We start from the raw sequence: 17,043 nt of genomic DNA, 5'->3' as shown, positions 1-17,043 counted from the left end.
CAAAATTTCACTGTCGTAAATGATGGTGCAGAGTCCCCATACACAGAATCCAACTCATCTTTGATTTGCGTAGGCGTATTGCCTTTCAAAAACAAATATTTAATGACAGCTCGATACTCGATTTTGTCCATTTTCACAAAAACACTCACATCAACTTACTCAAACGACTGTTACATAACAACTGCGAGTCCAAAATGGCTGAAACTTCGGTGAGTAACTGTCAACAGATGAACAACGAAATTCACTAGCTATTATTTACAAGTGCTGCTATCTTCACGTTGAGGTCGGAAACTTTTCAGACCACCCTCGTAGATCGTCCATATTGCTTCCACTATAAAGTTGCATATGCAAAATTGGTACATTCAGTATTAAATTTTTCATGAGCAATGCGGATAAACCGCATGAAACTTTAACTACGAGTGTGTATTACTGTGATAAATGTTACGTCAAACTTAATATAATTTTAAATATTTTAGTTCAAATGGATAAATTCCTTAAAGTGCTAAAAACTCTAACAGGAGTAGAAATTAGAGAAAATTTAGAGAGCTGTAAAAAATTGTAAATTGATAAGAGTATAATTTTTTTGTTGTGTATATCTATTAACAACGTTTTGATATAAATTAGTTTTTATGATGAATATTAACATTACTGAATTCATTTCAATTCTGCTCTGCAAAGGAGTCATGCTTTAACAGTAATCATTCTGGCCTCAACACCGAATGATCTGAAATGAATATTTTTTTATTCATTAGGATTATAGTTATCGAGTTACGGAGCGGATTTTTAAAAAAATAATATTTTTCAAAATGGGAATTATAAAAAATCAAAATTAATTTTTTCATATTGGAAAATTCAAGGGCTTGTTAGAATAAATAAATAAAATAAATATAACTAAAATAAATAAATAACACAGTTTTAAAATTTATGAAAAGTTTCCGTGAACTAATAACTATAACCCTAATAAATAAAAAGAATATATTGACACTGATTTTAGACCACTATTGTTGAGATCAGGATGATTATTGTTGAAGCATGATTCTTTAGCAAGAAAATTGAAAGGAACACAGGCATCTTAATATTCATCATAAAAAAATCAAATTTTTCAAAATATTGTTAAGTGCATTTAAAAACGTGTATGACAAAAAATTTATATTCCTTTTCAATTTGCAAATTTTTACAAACTTTTCCCAAATTTTATCTAATTTTTACTGCTGTCAGAGTCCTGTGGCCCTTTAGAACGCGCGAACGTCGACAGTTTCTTGTCGAGACCACTCGACAGACTGTAAACCTCGCACAATGGCGAGCGCTCTTGTATAACTCGGCGGCGTTACATAACGGACATTCTTGTCCCTTTAAGTTCAAGGACCAAAATTCTAAGTTCGGACCGCCACCCCCGCGCCCGCACGGACGAAGGAATAGTCGATCGCAAAGGGCGGGCTTATTTAGCGGGACGAGGGTGGCAACGACGGTGACAGCGAGATGCAACCGAGAGAGTGAGAGAGAGTCCGGACGACGCGGGGAGGGAGAAGAGAGGGATGGAGAGCTGGAGGGGGAGCCAAGTGCTCTGCCCTATCAAGAGTAGCAAATGCTTGGCGTTCCTGAATCCTGGCGGCCGGCGAGGCGACCTAATTAGCGAAATACTCGGGCCTTCTGCCTCCGCGCGCCCCCGTCCCCTCGCCCGCTCCCGACCGCTCGCCGCGACAGCCGCGAAGCGTTGTCGGCACCGTACACGCTTCTTTCCTGATATCGAACTCTTCCCAACCTCGTTTCTCCTTTTCCCTCCCCCGCCACTCGCTCCTCATCACCCCTCGCCAACCCCCGACCCTCTTTTCCTCGTGCGTCGCTCGTTCCTTCCGTCCGACGCAAATACGGGGCATCGTTTTCCAAATACCAGAAGACGCCCTCGGAATTTCTGCGCCGCGTAATCGGAACGCCGCCGCCGTCGCGAATGTCGTGTCGGTTCTTCTCTCTCTCCTTCCTTCCTAACTCTCTCTCACCCTACTACGTCTCTCTTTTCTCTCTTTCCTTCTCTGTCTCTTTGTTCGCCGCTTTCTGCCTCAGTTTTCCGACTTTTTCGATTCTTTGCCACACGAACTACGAGGTCGCCGGGCCACGTGTCGCGGAATCTTTTTGCGATGGAGAAAAAATATCGGGAGCACTTGTGGGAAGACCGAGCGAGTGCCCGATTTCGCCACGTGCAAAAATGCGAAGAATGTTCCCTTAAATTTTAGAACCGCGCGCGAAATGTGCGATCGAATAATTTCAGCGCGAACTCGAACGCATATTTGAAACACGTACGGAGGCTGAAATGTTCTACGCTGCGGAGTATCGAGATTTTTAAAGCACATATGCAGAGAGGAAGGTCGGCTAGCGAGCCAGCCGCTCCATGAAAAATCTTTCGCGCCGGTTTCGCATACACAAGGGCTACGGATATTATTTACAGAGTACTTATTGTATGTCAAGGGTGTTGCGATCGACTTCCTATTTTGCCATTCGAGTGGCATATAACGAGCGAGACATATTAATAAACCCTTTCCCTTCCACCTGCCTTCTAGAAAGGGGAGAGGAGAACTCAACATCCGTCTATTTACTTCTCATTTGTAGAAAGAACTCTTCCAGCTTGCACAGTCATTTCGAGATCTCTCAGCTCGTCAAATAATGATTGATATTAGCACGCGAGCATGGAATTATTCGAGCAGCTCTAATTTTCAATTGGCGACGATATTTTTACAGCCCCTGGAGGTGCGGGAAATATGTCCGGAGCGATGCTACAAGGCGCATCACCTCGGGGTGTGGAGTCCGATTTGCAGTAAGAAGCTGCAGAGTATCGTGAAACTCGCCTCGGCGCTCGAGAGCGGCAGATTCGTCGCAAGGGACATCGGTAAGTCCCGTTCCAACCACCACCATCACCACCACCACCACCACCACCACAAGCACATCCACACATGAGTCGCGGTACTTTATCGAGTGTGTCGAGCAAAGTTCTCATGTCCGCGCGCGTAGGAAGAGAGAAGTCCGGGCGAGTTCCGTCGCGAGTTTCCGCTTCTTGTGGAAGAAATAAGCTACGGAGGGGAAAACGCCCCCGGCTATCCGCCTGTCCGACAGCGAAGGGGAGGGGAGGGCCTTTGGTTGCCGGTTAATCGAGTGCAAGCCGCGCCGCCTCAAGTTCACTCGCGAGAATAGCCCCCGGGAATTGTCGAGTTTAAAGTTTAAGTGGCCGGCGATTTGGCGAATTTAAGTGTTCATTTTTAATGTTGCGCGCGGCTAGTCGCTCGATTCCCGGTGGCAGTTAGCGATAATTGGCGTTTCCACGACATTCACTGTGGCCCATGGCATTCCGCGAACATTTATCCTTCACCGCGCTGTTTTCCCGGATCGTAAAGCGTGCATGTTGCCTTGTGCACTAAGCAGTCCAGCTGTGTCAAATGTAGTATGGACCGTATGCTCTCTTTTTCTCTCTCTTTGTTTCCCCTCTTTCACGTCTCTCTCTCTCGTAGCGAAACGAGGATAGATATAATGCAATTTCGTAAAGTAAACCTTGATGACCCGACCGTTGGCCGCGGGTTATACTGAATCTAAATCATTCGCACGTGCGCCATGCGAGTGAGGGACAAATGGCGAGCGAGGTCGCGAGTTTTTCAAACGTTTGGCACTATTCGCTGTCACATAGGACCGCACCGTCTACGATTTTGGTCAATCCGAAACGTGTCTTGTGTGCATCTTGACTTATCAAAAGCTTCATCATCGTCGATGTCTCGGTCAATACAACGATTCATTGAAGCTCGCTTGTTACATTCTAAAAAAAGAAATATTTGGAAAATATAAGATATTTATTTGATGGTATTAATAACACATTTACATGAAAAATTTTTTTCGTATAAGAAAATATACATTTTCTCAAAAAACTGAAAGCAGAAAACGATTGTTGAAAACAATTATTTTATTGCTTATTCTTCAATAAATAATCATATCTGAATAATATTTGTATTCTAGTCATATTTAAATAAAAAATTTAAATCCTAGTATTACACAAGATATCTAAATCCTAGTATTACAACAGATATAAATTTTTGTATTTAAATTAAGTAAACAGAAAATAATTATGTTCAATTTCTGTCATATAAAAAATAAATTTATAATATATTAATAATAATCTGTATATATGTAATATCTATATATAGAATTTAACTAAATAGAATAAACAAGAAAACACACACACAATTATTTTTTTGTTTAATTCACTTAAATACAGAAAACTAAATTTAAGGAAATAAGTTATTAGTATTTATCGAATAAATATTATTTATCTTTAGATATTTTTTCTGCCAATGTACAGATTTTTATCATGTCAATGTTCTATCTTTCATTTCTTTGTTGATGCTTATTCATTACCCTTCCCAGCTCAAGAAAGAACAACAAAAGCCAGAAAATTAAATAATAGATTGAATCGTCTCACGGGTGCACTTGTCAAGTGCAAAAATAATTGCGATTGATGGAAAATATATCGTCCATCGCTTTTTCGATTTCGCTTGGAAGTAATTGGACGGAGCGCGTTGGTCTCTCCTCGCAAGAGACACGGGGGAGTTCGGCGTCCCGCATTTTGACGCGCCTAACTCGAAGTTACGGAGTCGCGAAGTTCACCGGCGGCCGAGAACGAGTATTAAGTGGGGCGAATTACACGAAATGCAAAGGTCGCGGGAATAATTAATTGTCGCGAGGGAAGCGACGTCGTTAGAAATAAAATAGCAATTACAGGACGAAACACACATCGCGTGCTTCACCGTTCGCGTTGAATAAACTTCGCGAGACGAGGAAATGTAATTGCGAACTAAAAGAGCGAGAATAAAAGGAAGAGAGGGAGAGAGAGAGGTAGATAGATAAATAGATAGGTAGTTTTATTAAGTCTCGGAATAAAAAATTTTCAGGTATACAGTAATAGGAGTACTGTATAAAAATATAGTGATATAGAAAGAAAGATAGATTATTCTAGTAGATATAAATGCCATGATATAGAGTTATTAATGATAAAATAAAAAGAACAGAAAGAGCAAATTTTAATTAATAATAAAAGAAATAGAAACAATAAAAAAACATTGTAAAAATAGTCAAAGAAAAAAAATGTAAATATGCATTAAAAAGACAATGAAAAACTTAATTAGAAATATGATAATGTTGATAAAAAAATATGAAAAATATTTTAAAATAACGAAAAAATAATAGCAAAATGTAAAACAAGAAAACGAGGATACACAGAGAGAAATAGAAATTTTAAGAGAAATAGAGTGTTTATTCTCCTGGAGTGAGTCCCTATCAGTTATAAAAGAAAAAAATGTGAACATACATGAATTAAATAAAAAGATGGAGGAGGGGAAAGGGAAGGAGTCACATTATTTTCTTACTAAGAAAAGATCGGAATCGCCGTCACACACAGTGCGTTGTCGTAGGTCCGGAACGCATCCTACTCCCTCTGCCACACCTGCTCGCTCCCATTAATGTTTCACGCCGCACTCACCCCGTATTAAATTAGGTGGCGCGGACCCCGAGAGAATGGCACCCCCGAGGGTGGAGGAATACCTGGCGGATCTGTTTTACGGCTCGAGCGTTACGATGCAAGTGATATCCGATCAGGACACGCTGCTGCAGGAGTATCCGCTGTTCGCCTGCGTGAATCGCGCTGCCTCGGTGATAGTGCGCCACGCCGGCAGGATCATATTCCTGACTTACGAGCCGCCCACGTCCTGCGTCCTGGAGACGATCATGCTCGTGGGGAAGGGCGTCACTTACGACACCGGTGGCGCCGACATCAAGTGCAACGGCGTCATGTCCGGGATGTCGAGGGACAAATGCGGCGCAGCCGCCTGCGCCGGGTTCATGCAGGTGCCGTAATATCGCAATATACGTAATGCACGAACGTTTACATGCACGGGGACGTACACACACGCCGCGCGAGTTATTGTTGCACGTCACGGTGGAACGCGCGATCGCGTTTCGCTTTGTTCTATTAATAATCGGCGTTTTAATAAGTCAGCCGCGGAAGATCCACGGAATGATCATCGTACGAACCGTAATTCTGTTCTTTATGGCACGGTTGGTAGCGCATTAATGGTCTAGCTGCACGCTCGCTCTTTCGCGTACATACACACACACACACACACATACACACAGCGCCTATCTCTACTATCTCTCCCGCCCCGATCGAAATACGGGCCTCGGATAGGTATCGCGTGTAAGTATTTGTATGTGTGACCGTGATATTCGAAAATCAAGCCCTCGCTCCCCGGGTCCTTGTATTATTCCAGCCAATTCGTGTATTTCAGCTACGATAGTTTTGTTATACGTGACATGTCTGCGCGAAGAATAAATGTCCGGGATTTGTAATGGAAGCAATGAATTTTTCACTGGGGGAGAGAATTTTTCGCGAGTGACCTTCAGTCGTTCTCTGACATATCTCTGTCTCCTTTAGTTTTGCGAGAGAGATATTCGAGTTTCCATAAATATCAACATTTGTCGATATCAGGGCGCGTCGCGCTGAAAAAAAGAAAAAAAGAGAATGCCTACGTCGTGATGAAACGAGCGAGTGGAGATTTTTTTTGTTAATAATGGTTTGCTTACACACACACATATACATACGCACACTGAAACAATATTTAGCAACACGCTGTACGAAAAACCCTCCGGTGAACGATAACGCAGTCAATTAATATTATTTGTCGTTTAATTTTTCACGTGAAACAAACATTATCGGCCTCGACAAATTTATTAGGAAAATCACGCGTTTCAATTAAACGGTACAATGCAACAATAATGTTTGTTCTGCATCAGCGCTGAAAGAGATCGCGATGCGAGCGAATTTAATCCACTCGTGGAAAAGGATATGCATTCGCGCTAACAATTCAGTGAAATCATCTTTTATTATTTTACCCGCAGAAATAATTATTCGCGCAACTATCATTTTGCATGCATGGAAAAAATATAGTAACAGAAATTGTGTTGAGATTTTTTTTTTCAAATTTTTTATTGAAATTTTAATATAAATTGCTATAGAAATTGCTATAATATAAATTACTATAGAAATAATAGATATGACGATTCACATATAAAAAGCATTCAAATAATTACAATAGTTTTATAGTAAAAAATTCAGTATACATAACATTTTTAAACAAGCATATAGTAATTTTAATCATAATTCCTGTATGCTCCAAGTTTGTAAAATTCTGTTACAGTTTTTACTACGATATGTTCGCTGTGCAATTTTCATTCGCCTGCATAATTCTTGATGATTAGATAACTGAGGACTTCGTAACACATAAAAGTCTGTTCGCGAGATCTCTCGTTTTTCAAAGCTTAAATGAAAAAGAGCGCTCACGGGTTTTTGTGTTTTCATTTCTCATCGCACGAAATGAGTTGTGTTAATGGTAATGGCCGCATATTATAAGAGAGAAAACTCGTGAGTGCGCTCATGCACTTTGAACAACGGCAAATCCCGCGCCCGGTGTCCTCTGTGTGTTAATGCGATCGTTAATGAAGCCGCTTTTTCCGAATTCGCCGCAGGTGGTGAACACACTGAAACCGCCGACAGTGAAGGTGGTCGTCGCGCTTTGCATGGTGCGTAACAGCGTAGGTGAGAACTGTTACGTCTCCGATGAGGTGATCACGGCGAAATCCGGCATGAGGGTGCGGATAGGTAACACCGACGCCGAGGGCCGAATGGCAATGGCCGACGCCCTCTATCATCTCAAGGAAATGGCCGTGAGCGCGGTGAACCCACATCTGTTTACAATAGCCACGCTAACCGGCCACGCGGTGTTGACTGCGGGCGAGGGATACTCCGTAAGTATAAACCGCGAGTTTACGTTTCGCGCTTGTTACAGCTCTCGACCGCGTTTCGGGCCACGTAGTTACGGCGGCAGTAGCCGTGGTGGCCGCTCGAATTCCCGCTGCGTCGATCAGTTGCAACGCGATATAACGCGCCTCGAAGTAACGAAGAGCAGTCCGGGCGGCCGGGAGAAGTGATGGGGAGGGAAGTTAACCTCGGCAGTGCGCCGGGGTCGCGCGTAACGACGGTGGAAGCGAGCGTGAAAGTCGAGGCGCCAATCGAGCCGCGGAAATGCACACGGACAGTTACGTATTTGTTGATTCATCGTGGAAAGCGTAATTGGACAGGGTTATAAATGAGCGAGATATGCGCGCCGCGGCTCTCGCCTCCTCTTCGCACCCCCACCTTTCCACCCTCCCGGCATTATATCGAATCCCCGACGTGACACGCGATATAAAGGCGTATGACTTCGTTATGAAGATTGCTCGGCGCAGAGACGCTAAATGTAATTTATCCCGCGGTCGCTTCGGATGTCACCTGCCTCGTCCCCCCCCCACCCGTGAAAGATGCTCCATATCATTCTTCCGTATTTCCGAAAAGTCCGTGCAGTCGTGAATGCACGCAGGAAAATATCATTAGAAAAGCGATCAATCAGAGTTTACTTTCCTTCTCTTAAGGCCGATTTTTCCAACCTCTTGGTAAATTAACTAGCAGCTAAATCACGTGTCTTTCTTTATTTTTCCTTCAAATTAGATAAAAATTGACATATTATTTAACTATTGGTTAGCTTACCAAGACGGAAATCTGCCCTTAATGATTGTTTTCAACAAATTCTCTTCATGGTTATCTTCAACAAAGGATGTTGTGATAACAGTTTCAAAATAGATTGATTTCAAAGAAACTCGTTAGCATGTTTTCCGATGAAATATTGACTCTCTTTACAAAAATATTATAAAACTTTATAGAAGAAAAGATTGGTTCCATTCTATACACACACACACACACTGAGAGAACAAATATTTAATAACATAAAATATCTATATCCAGATATTAATAACATATTCACTTGTGAATCTAAATTCTTTTATTTAAATGTAATAAACGATCGCTTTTATGAAAAACTAAGATATTGAGAAAATGTGTATTTTCTTATTTAAAAAATATTTTATATTGATATAAATAAATAAACAAATAATAAATAAATAAATATATATATATGTGTGTGTGTGTGTGTGTGTGTGTGTGTGTGTGTGAGTACCCCTACCAAATAAAAATATTTTTTATAAATTTTACCAAATATTAAGATATAGAGGGATTTATTAATTATCTGATAATAATTTATTTTTGTTCATTTGTTTCTACTTCTTTATTTATTTTTAATATTTGATAAAAACGCGGCGCAAAAGTGCCGAAAACTGGCAGAATTTACAAGAGGGGTTCAAGGACGTTTGCCTTATGTATCGTGTGATAAATTTACATTGTGTGCTATAGATCGTGATGGATAACGCCGTGGCACGAATAAACTGCAACGCGGAGAAGCTCCAGGCTTCCGGCGAAGTGATGGGTGACCCGTTCGAGATATCGCGAATACGTAGAGAGGACTTTCGAACTCACCGGGGGCAAGCGGAGGGCGACGACGTTCTCCAAGCGCTAAACAAGCCGAGCTCGAAAACTCTGAGGGGTCATCAAGGACCGGCCGCTTTTCTAATTAGAGCCTCTGGATTGGACAAGGTATCGTGTTTTTATTTATATATTATTATCTACCTTATTGTGACAATATCTCTTGATCTTTATTGTTACCATTATTGTTAACTTCCTTGAGAGGACTACCTTGAGTGTACGACGCGTTTCCAGGCACATCAGCGACGTCTCTTAACTATTTGTGACTTTTAGCACGGCGTTGCGTCGGAGAAGCCTGTGAAATACAGTCATCTGGACATAGCCGGTAGCGCCGGCAATTTCCCCGATCGACCGACCGGCTCGCCGATTTTGGCGTTAGCTAAAGCGTTCCTTGTCGATAAGCTAACGCCAGAGGAGACCAAAGATCAATAATCTCCATGCAACCGACTATTGCTATGAACGTGGTTTTTTCACAGATTTTCCACCTAAAACATTATTAACTCTATAAAATTTTTGATAGTCTCAACGCGTCGCTCTTATGAAACGCGGACGGATTTCGTTATCGTATCTCTCGAGACGTTTCGCGTTGCAAAATGTGTTTGGGAATTAGTGATAAGAACTCGACGATTAATGGAACTCGAAAGAATGAACGAAAGAGCTTTAGCAAATATAAGTGGACGAGCAACAAACTCTCGTCCATCGGAAGCGCGTCAATCTCAGTTTTCCAACGAGCTCTTATTCAAGTTTCTACAATCCTTGTACGAGGAGATGTTGACAATAATATGTCGAGCCACGCAGCCACTCACTAAACTCAACGCCGAAGGATAATCGAGGTTCGCTGTTTTGTTTACACTCATGGATGAGTGGAAACAAGTCTATATAGTATAGTTCCTCAAGTCAGAGTTAGCATATCGTCCACCATTCATAAGGAGGAAGTGAGTGAGTGATAGAGAAGCTGCAGCGTGCCTCGTCATTTCAGTCTTAGAATTTCTCTCTTATCCTACTATAGTTTCTCTCTCTCACTCCCATTCACGTTATCCCTCAAAATAGCGAACAGGATACAGACCAATCAGGAATTATCATGCTTTGTCTTAACTCTGACTAGAGGAACACGGCGACATGCTACCTCGTCTACAATAAACGAATTAAGCTTGGCACAAATTGGATAAATAAAAATAATTTATTGCATTTATTACCGCACTCTAGCTCTTTTACAAAGGAAGTATTCCTCTCACTTAAGCGAGCAAACACGTAAGTGAAATAAATTATTTTTATTTTTACTTCAACTTACGCCAAGCTTACTCCGCATATTATAGATAAACCTCAAGCAAATGGCACATAAAAGAAACGTAAGCAGTAACGTTTAAAGCAGTAAATAAATTGACCAATCACAGTCAATAATTCTTCTTACGGTCTAAGAACAATCGATTGTGACTGGTGAATTTTCTTATTGCTTAACCCTTTCGCTACCAACGAGATATATTTTTTCCACTATCAATAATGTTATTCAATTGAATGAACAGTTTTTTGTTATTCAGAACACATCAGCTATCACTCTATTTATTACCACGTTGGGACAAATATAGCCTCCCAAAAACTCCAGTAATCAGTGTCCCAATCCTATCCCTTTGTCGCCAAATATAAAACTTCCAATTAATTTTTACTAAAACTGTATTATATTGATATACTAAATGAAATGAAGGTAAAAAAAATTGTACGTTTAAAGACAAAATTAGTAGCGAAAAGATTGTCTTACTGCTTTACATTTCCCTTACTGCTTTACGCGACCCGCTCTCCCACTTGTCAACGCGGGCCACGTGCTCAGATGACGCGGTTACACGGCCGTTCACCTTATTCGCGCGCGAGCAGGACGCAGAGTGTTGTGAGTTCGATAGATTTTCTACGCATGCGCAGAAGGCTTCTTGTCGCGGAGAAAATCTCCCGAACTCGCGGCACTAGCAGTCAGTTCGCTTCGCGCTAGCGCGTGTTGCGCATTATACAGAGTTTGCTCAATATTCTGGCGAGTTACGTTCGCCGACATCAAGTGTCCTGAAACTTCAAAGCCTGCATCTCGTGAAGGGATCAAGCATTCTTCTTGACACGTGACGCTGTATTTGTATTGGTGTTTTTTTAATGTCCATTGACACGCCTTCGTTTGTTCTCGCGAGTTCCATTAGTCGGCTAATATATTGTCAATCGTACGAGTTGCGACTCGCTTCGAATACATTCTTGTAAGCGACATCGCAATTTGATTTGAACTTTTATAATTCTTGTTACAAAACAATGGGTAATGGAATCTGATAATAAAACTGGTCATTATTCTCCAGAACCATGCGAAATCCATGTTGATCGTGGTGATCAACAATCCCTCGTTGAGCTCGAGAGGTCTGTCCTCGTGATGGGCAGTGCGTCGACTCTCCCCTCCCTCTGAAATATTCTGTTTGCGGAGTTTTACACCCGCAAAGTTTAATATTCGCGGCAAGACGCGTAAAAATGTGACACATTCGGCGCAAATAACGATTAATTCCCCTGTCCTTTATCCTCGGAGTTTCTACTTCGCGAGCCATCGCGCGCGTCTGTGCTTACAGCCAGCGGAGAGAAGGATCGCGCGCTCAGACCATTTCGTAATTAAAATTTTCTATCGCGTCATGTATCGCCTGACGTGACGTGCAAAAAGTTCCAGCGACCGGCTGGCGGCCGTCCTCGCATCTCAGACGGATATACGCTCGTTACCGCGTTGTTATCGCATCTGTCAGTCAAGGTCGTCCGTTATATCCGCGCTCGACACTCTCGCCAACTTGGTACAATGAATCTTTTATGGGCGATCGACTTAACGGTGGTAGCGCGAGAGCAGGCGTTAATGGCGGATTAAAAAGCTTTTCCATTACAATGACGTTTAAAGACTCATTTATCCGCTCTCGCGCTCTCCCGTTTACCTTCTTCGACCCTCTTCCTCTCTCTGCTCTCTCTCTCTCTCTCTCTCTCTCTACTCTCTCCGCGTCCCTCGTTACTCCCCACCTCTTTTCTCCTTCCTCTTCAGCTCTTTCCCTCCCTCTCTCTCTTTGTCTCTCTGACCCGTTTCGTATCGATTGCAGCACGGAGTTTGTAGCTGTACCCCCTTGAAGTACACGCACATCGACTTATTCGGACACCTACCTCAGCCTCATCACAAGCCGTGCCACGGCAATCCCGTCCTAGCCATGTCCTACTGCTATCTGATCCAGGGCAAGTGTCTGACGATGGGAAGCGACATTTCCTACGGGACGCAGTACGTCTGCGAGCTCGACTGCAAACCGGTCTGCGTAACGTCCTGTCGGCCGTACGACGAGATGCCCCCCGAACATCCGTGCGGAGCACCTTGCCCGCCGCACGCCAGGTGCCACGCTTGCACAGGTGCGATGGCTCACGAGCAGCGTCAGGCGCCGTCGCCTTGCCGGCGGTAAGTCTGTCCACTACTGTCTAATTCAGAAACAGTGTACCAGGTAGTCATGTGTCAAACGAACGTGCTAAAACAAAAAAAAAAACAAAAAAAAGTACGGAGTAAACCCGCGCGCTCTGACAATTTACGTCGAGTTACGCGATATTCATGTGATCCGCGGGATTTACGAGATCCGTTCTTGCGCGGCGAGTCGTTAATCTTGCCGTCGATTTTAAGCTCGTTTTTACTGGCGTTTTGGCCGATTTATTTGCTAGCGCCGCGACCTCGTCAACCGGGCGTGTGCATGTATTTTTGCGAATAAAAAATATTTCAAACCCGACAGCCGCGTTCTTTCCGTCCCGTTCGCGCTGCGAGTACTTTCGAGAGTCGCTCGGGAATTTCCGTTAAAAATGGAATATTATTCTCTGAGGAGACGCGTGAAAGCGCGCACGCTTTCGTCTGCCTGCTTATCGATTGAGCAACACTAGGTAGGCCAGGTATCGATCCTTGGCCAGGTATACACTTCGTACCCGTAGCCAATAAGTCAGCATGGTGTATCCGCAGTTGGTATATTCGAGTCATTCTATTATCGGAGAACGGTAATCGCGAAAGAATTTTTTAAGTATTATCAGCAGTTAATCACAGATACATATCTGTGTTTAACGTCTCCGCTAATCCTCGCACACGAAGGCACCGATACTCAAACGAAATCCCAGTGTTTTTTTCTGTCGATCACTTGTCGAATTCCAGCTATGCAATTCATAGCGGCTGTAAACAGCAAATATTATGCTCGTGTGTAATTATAAACTACATCCATAACTAACGGGGAGGAAATATGGTGATTGGTTGTTTTGGTTTGATCACGTAATTAGCGCGTTCATAGACAATCCCTTTGAGGCAACTAAATAAATGCAAATGTAGCTGTATATATGTTAACTAACTATATATTTGTGAAATCAATATTTTATACATAACATTGTCTTACACTGAGAAAAAAGAATTAGTTTATAGCAAAAATTACTATAGAATTTTGTAATTGATATTCTGCAGGAGTGTATTATTCTTTTCACATGTGCTTTTTATTATTAATTTTCATTATTAATTTATATTTTTATTTTAATTTTTTATTTTAATTTTATATTTTTCATATTTCTGTATTTATAATTTTATTTATATATTTATAATTATATATATATATATATATATATATATATATATATATATATTTATGTTTTATTTTAATTTATATTTTTGGAACTAAAATTGAATATTTTTAACGAAATTGGACTTTTTCTTAGCAAAATAGGCCTAACTGACAGTCTATTCCTGCATTATTAGAAACATAGTAAAATTGAAAAAAATTTCTATATTTCACACAAGCTTAAAACGCATACTAACTCTATATGAACGAATGTTTTAATTGATAAGATGTTTCTATTTGACGATGGATTGCATCAGATTCACTTTTCAGTTTCGAATGAAAATATTCACTCGACAATTCAAAGTGAAGAATTTACTGTATATGAGCAAAAAATTAAACTCGAATTCGAATAACTCCGTGGTCACTCTATTTTATTTTATTTTTTTAAAGAAATTTCGCTCTATAAGAGAAAGGAAGAAAAAAAAGAGAAATTTAAGGACTAACACTTTACTAGAAAAGCGATTTTCTTCACAATAATTCATTCGCTGCTCGATTAAAATTACTTTTTTCTCAGTGTAGCCTTTTTTATATGTCTTTTATTTTCAGTGATATGTGTACAGTGTTTACCACTTGAAAAGTCGCTAACTCTAGTATTAAATTTTTATTCTTCTTTTAAATGACTCACATGTCGTGCCCATGAAAACGTCGCCGAGCGAAAAAGTTTCGACGAATGTGGAGATCACACTCTTAGTTTTATCGTTGCGCCACCATCGATGGCTGAATATGTATTCGACGGGGATCACTGAGTATGCTTTATAAGCTCGACTCGCGCAGGAGAATGCCGTGGAAGGGAAACTTAATTACTGCCACGTCCTTTCTTAATTAAGAGAAAATGTTTGGCATATCTCGTGGAGATTACCGCGAGCGAGGCAAACTTCCGTTTGCGTTACTAGCGCGCTTGCTTTCTCACGATCGAAAGCCCGATCCAAAACTAATCCCGCGCCGTCGTTTTACAAGATCGCATTTGCGTTGTGCCGACCGCGGGCACTTGCGTAATTCGTTATCTTATCAAGTAAGAACAAAGGAAAAAGGAAGCAGACTCATCGAAGAAAGAAATACGGGAAGCTACTTGACCAAACTCGCGCGCTACCATAACTTACCATCGCGAATTTAGTCAGTGAAGTTCGCGACTGAGGAGCCAGTATCGCTCGCATTATTTACGTTTCGTGTCGTTGAACCTGAGTATCGATCATCGCGCGGATACACGCGAAGCGTCGTAGGCCAAGTTGGCACGTGAAAACGCGTTATCCGCGGAGAGACGACAGCTCGTAGGATAAGAAGAGAGAGAAGAGAAGGGCCAAGGGGCAAGGGATAGCACACAGCTCACGGGCAGTAAACATAGTGGCAGGAGGCGGCAGTATTATCAGCGCGGCCGGTACCCGCGAGTTGACATTGTTTGAAGAACTTGAAGGCAACGCGAGTCGCCGGTTGCGAGAAGCGCGACGTGAGGTTCGCAAGAAGGTAACACACATACATGTACACAGAGAGCCCGGACGGGAGGGACGAAGGGCGTAGAGGGGTGAAGGAAGAGAGTGAGAGAGGAGGGGGCGGTAGGGGGCAGTGTGGCGGGTTCGACGGCCGGCTGGTGGCCCAGTGACCGGGACCGGTTCCCTCCGCGGTTCCTCCTTCCGCCTTCCTTGCAAACGCACAACTGCATCATCTCGACTCACCTCGCTTCGTCCCCCTCACGTCCCCCGTGCCTCTCTGGGTTTCTCTCTCTCTTTCTCCCCGTCTCTCTCTGTCCCTCTTCTCTTTCCTCCTTCTTCTCTCTCTCCCCGTATCTCTATCATTCTCTCCCTGTCCTGCTCGGTCGTCTCTCTCCTCCGCCTGCCAACTCTCCACTCACCTCCTTCTCGATCCGACCCGGTGCGCGCCTTCGCGCTCGCGCTCCTCTCTCGTCTCCTCTCGTTCGTTGGTTCGTTCGGCCGGCCGGCCGGTCGGTCGGCCGACCGGCCGCTTCTCTCTCTTTGCCGTCATCCACCTCGTCTTCTCTCCTCTTTCGCGCGAAAGCGTTGCCACACGCGCGAAACGGCCCACCGCCTCTTCGCTGCTTCCCTCCGCCGCGACGCGGGATGCGATGCGATGCGATGCAGTGCTCTCGCTTGCACCATTCTGCCACTCGCGCGCTCAACAGCGGTTATCTCATCCTGTCCTCTTCTCCATCCCTTCTTTCTCTTTCTCTCTCTCTCTCTCTCTCTCTCTCTTTCTTTCTCTCTCTTTCTCCTCACCTCGCGAAGCAGAGGTCATGACGCGTATTCGCTTCTTCATTCTTCCCCCTCCGCCCGCCCTACGTCAGCCGGCTGCCTCGTCGCCGCCGCCGTCGTCTCGTTCCCTTCTTCTTTTTCTTTGTACATCGTAGTTCGTTCAATGATCGGGCCGGCGATACCTACGGGTGGACACGCAACTATTTATCCCACGCGACGACGTGGGCAGTCCGCGGGTAGGAATGACGGCACCAGAAGATGAACGAACGAACGAACGAACGAACGAACGGACGGACGAACGAACGCCGGCTCCGAATGGAAGCCGAGGTGCTATCATGCGCCGGCTGACGAAGGGGATCTTTAAATTCAGGATGGGCCTGGTCTCGGACACCTCCAGTCAAGGACTTGAAAGGAAAAGTAGTTCTATGTAGAGGAAAGAGAGAAGGAGCAAGAGAGACGAACGTCGAGGGAGAGTGAGGAAGAAAGAGCGAGCGAGAGAGAGAGAGAGAGAGAGAGGAAGGGAGAGCGAGAAGGAGCCGGAGGGAGAGATCGCGAGAGAAAGAGGAAGAGACGGAGAAAGAGGAGGAGGTGAAGGGGAAGGAAGTGAAAGTACGACGAGGCCAGCGTTACCGGCGCATCCGAGATTTCGTGCTACTGTCTTTCTTCCGTCTTCCTCGTCTTTCTCTTCCTTGCACCTCTCCTTTCCGTCGCCGCCGCCGCCGCCGACGTCGCCACTTCTCTCTCTCTCTCTCTCTCTCTCTCTCTCTCTCTCTCTCTCTCT

The 17,043-nt window shown here is 43.3% G+C and overlaps 2 protein-coding genes across 5 annotated transcripts in view; both read left to right on the top strand.

The window, feature by feature from the left end:
- LOC116840625 (putative aminopeptidase W07G4.4) overlaps positions 1 to 11,768 on the top strand; it is a 51,590-nt gene extending 39,822 nt beyond the window's left edge. For 3 of the 4 annotated variants that reach the window (XM_032807557.1, XM_032807556.1, XM_032807559.1), the window contains 5 exons: positions 2,734 to 2,881; positions 5,528 to 5,877; positions 7,555 to 7,833; positions 9,311 to 9,550; positions 9,713 to 9,871. In XM_032807557.1, the coding sequence (XP_032663448.1) occupies positions 2,734 to 2,881; positions 5,528 to 5,877; positions 7,555 to 7,833; positions 9,311 to 9,550; positions 9,713 to 9,871 (1,176 nt within the window). Of the gene's footprint in view, positions 1 to 2,733; positions 2,882 to 5,527; positions 5,878 to 7,554; positions 7,834 to 9,310; positions 9,551 to 9,712 lie in introns of all 4 variants that reach the window. The other variant, XM_032807558.1, reaches the window with a different exon arrangement.
- A 162-nt stretch (positions 11,769 to 11,930) lies between these two features.
- Positions 11,931 to 17,043, top strand: part of LOC116840628 — a 17,220-nt gene continuing 12,107 nt past the window's right edge. The window contains exon 1 of the mRNA XM_032807561.1: positions 11,931 to 12,878. Within this exon, the coding sequence (XP_032663452.1) occupies positions 12,640 to 12,878 (239 nt within the window). The 5' untranslated portion in view covers positions 11,931 to 12,639. The remainder of the gene's footprint in view (positions 12,879 to 17,043) is intronic.

The sequence above is a fragment of the Odontomachus brunneus genome, unplaced genomic scaffold, assembly GCF_010583005.1.
Source record: "Odontomachus brunneus isolate Ranch 3 - 2012 unplaced genomic scaffold, Obru_v1 Obru_scaffold_010, whole genome shotgun sequence".
NCBI classification, from domain to species: Eukaryota; Metazoa; Arthropoda; class Insecta; order Hymenoptera; family Formicidae; genus Odontomachus; species Odontomachus brunneus.
Note: the sequence above shows the minus strand (reverse complement) of the source record. Positions and strands in the feature narration are given on the sequence as shown.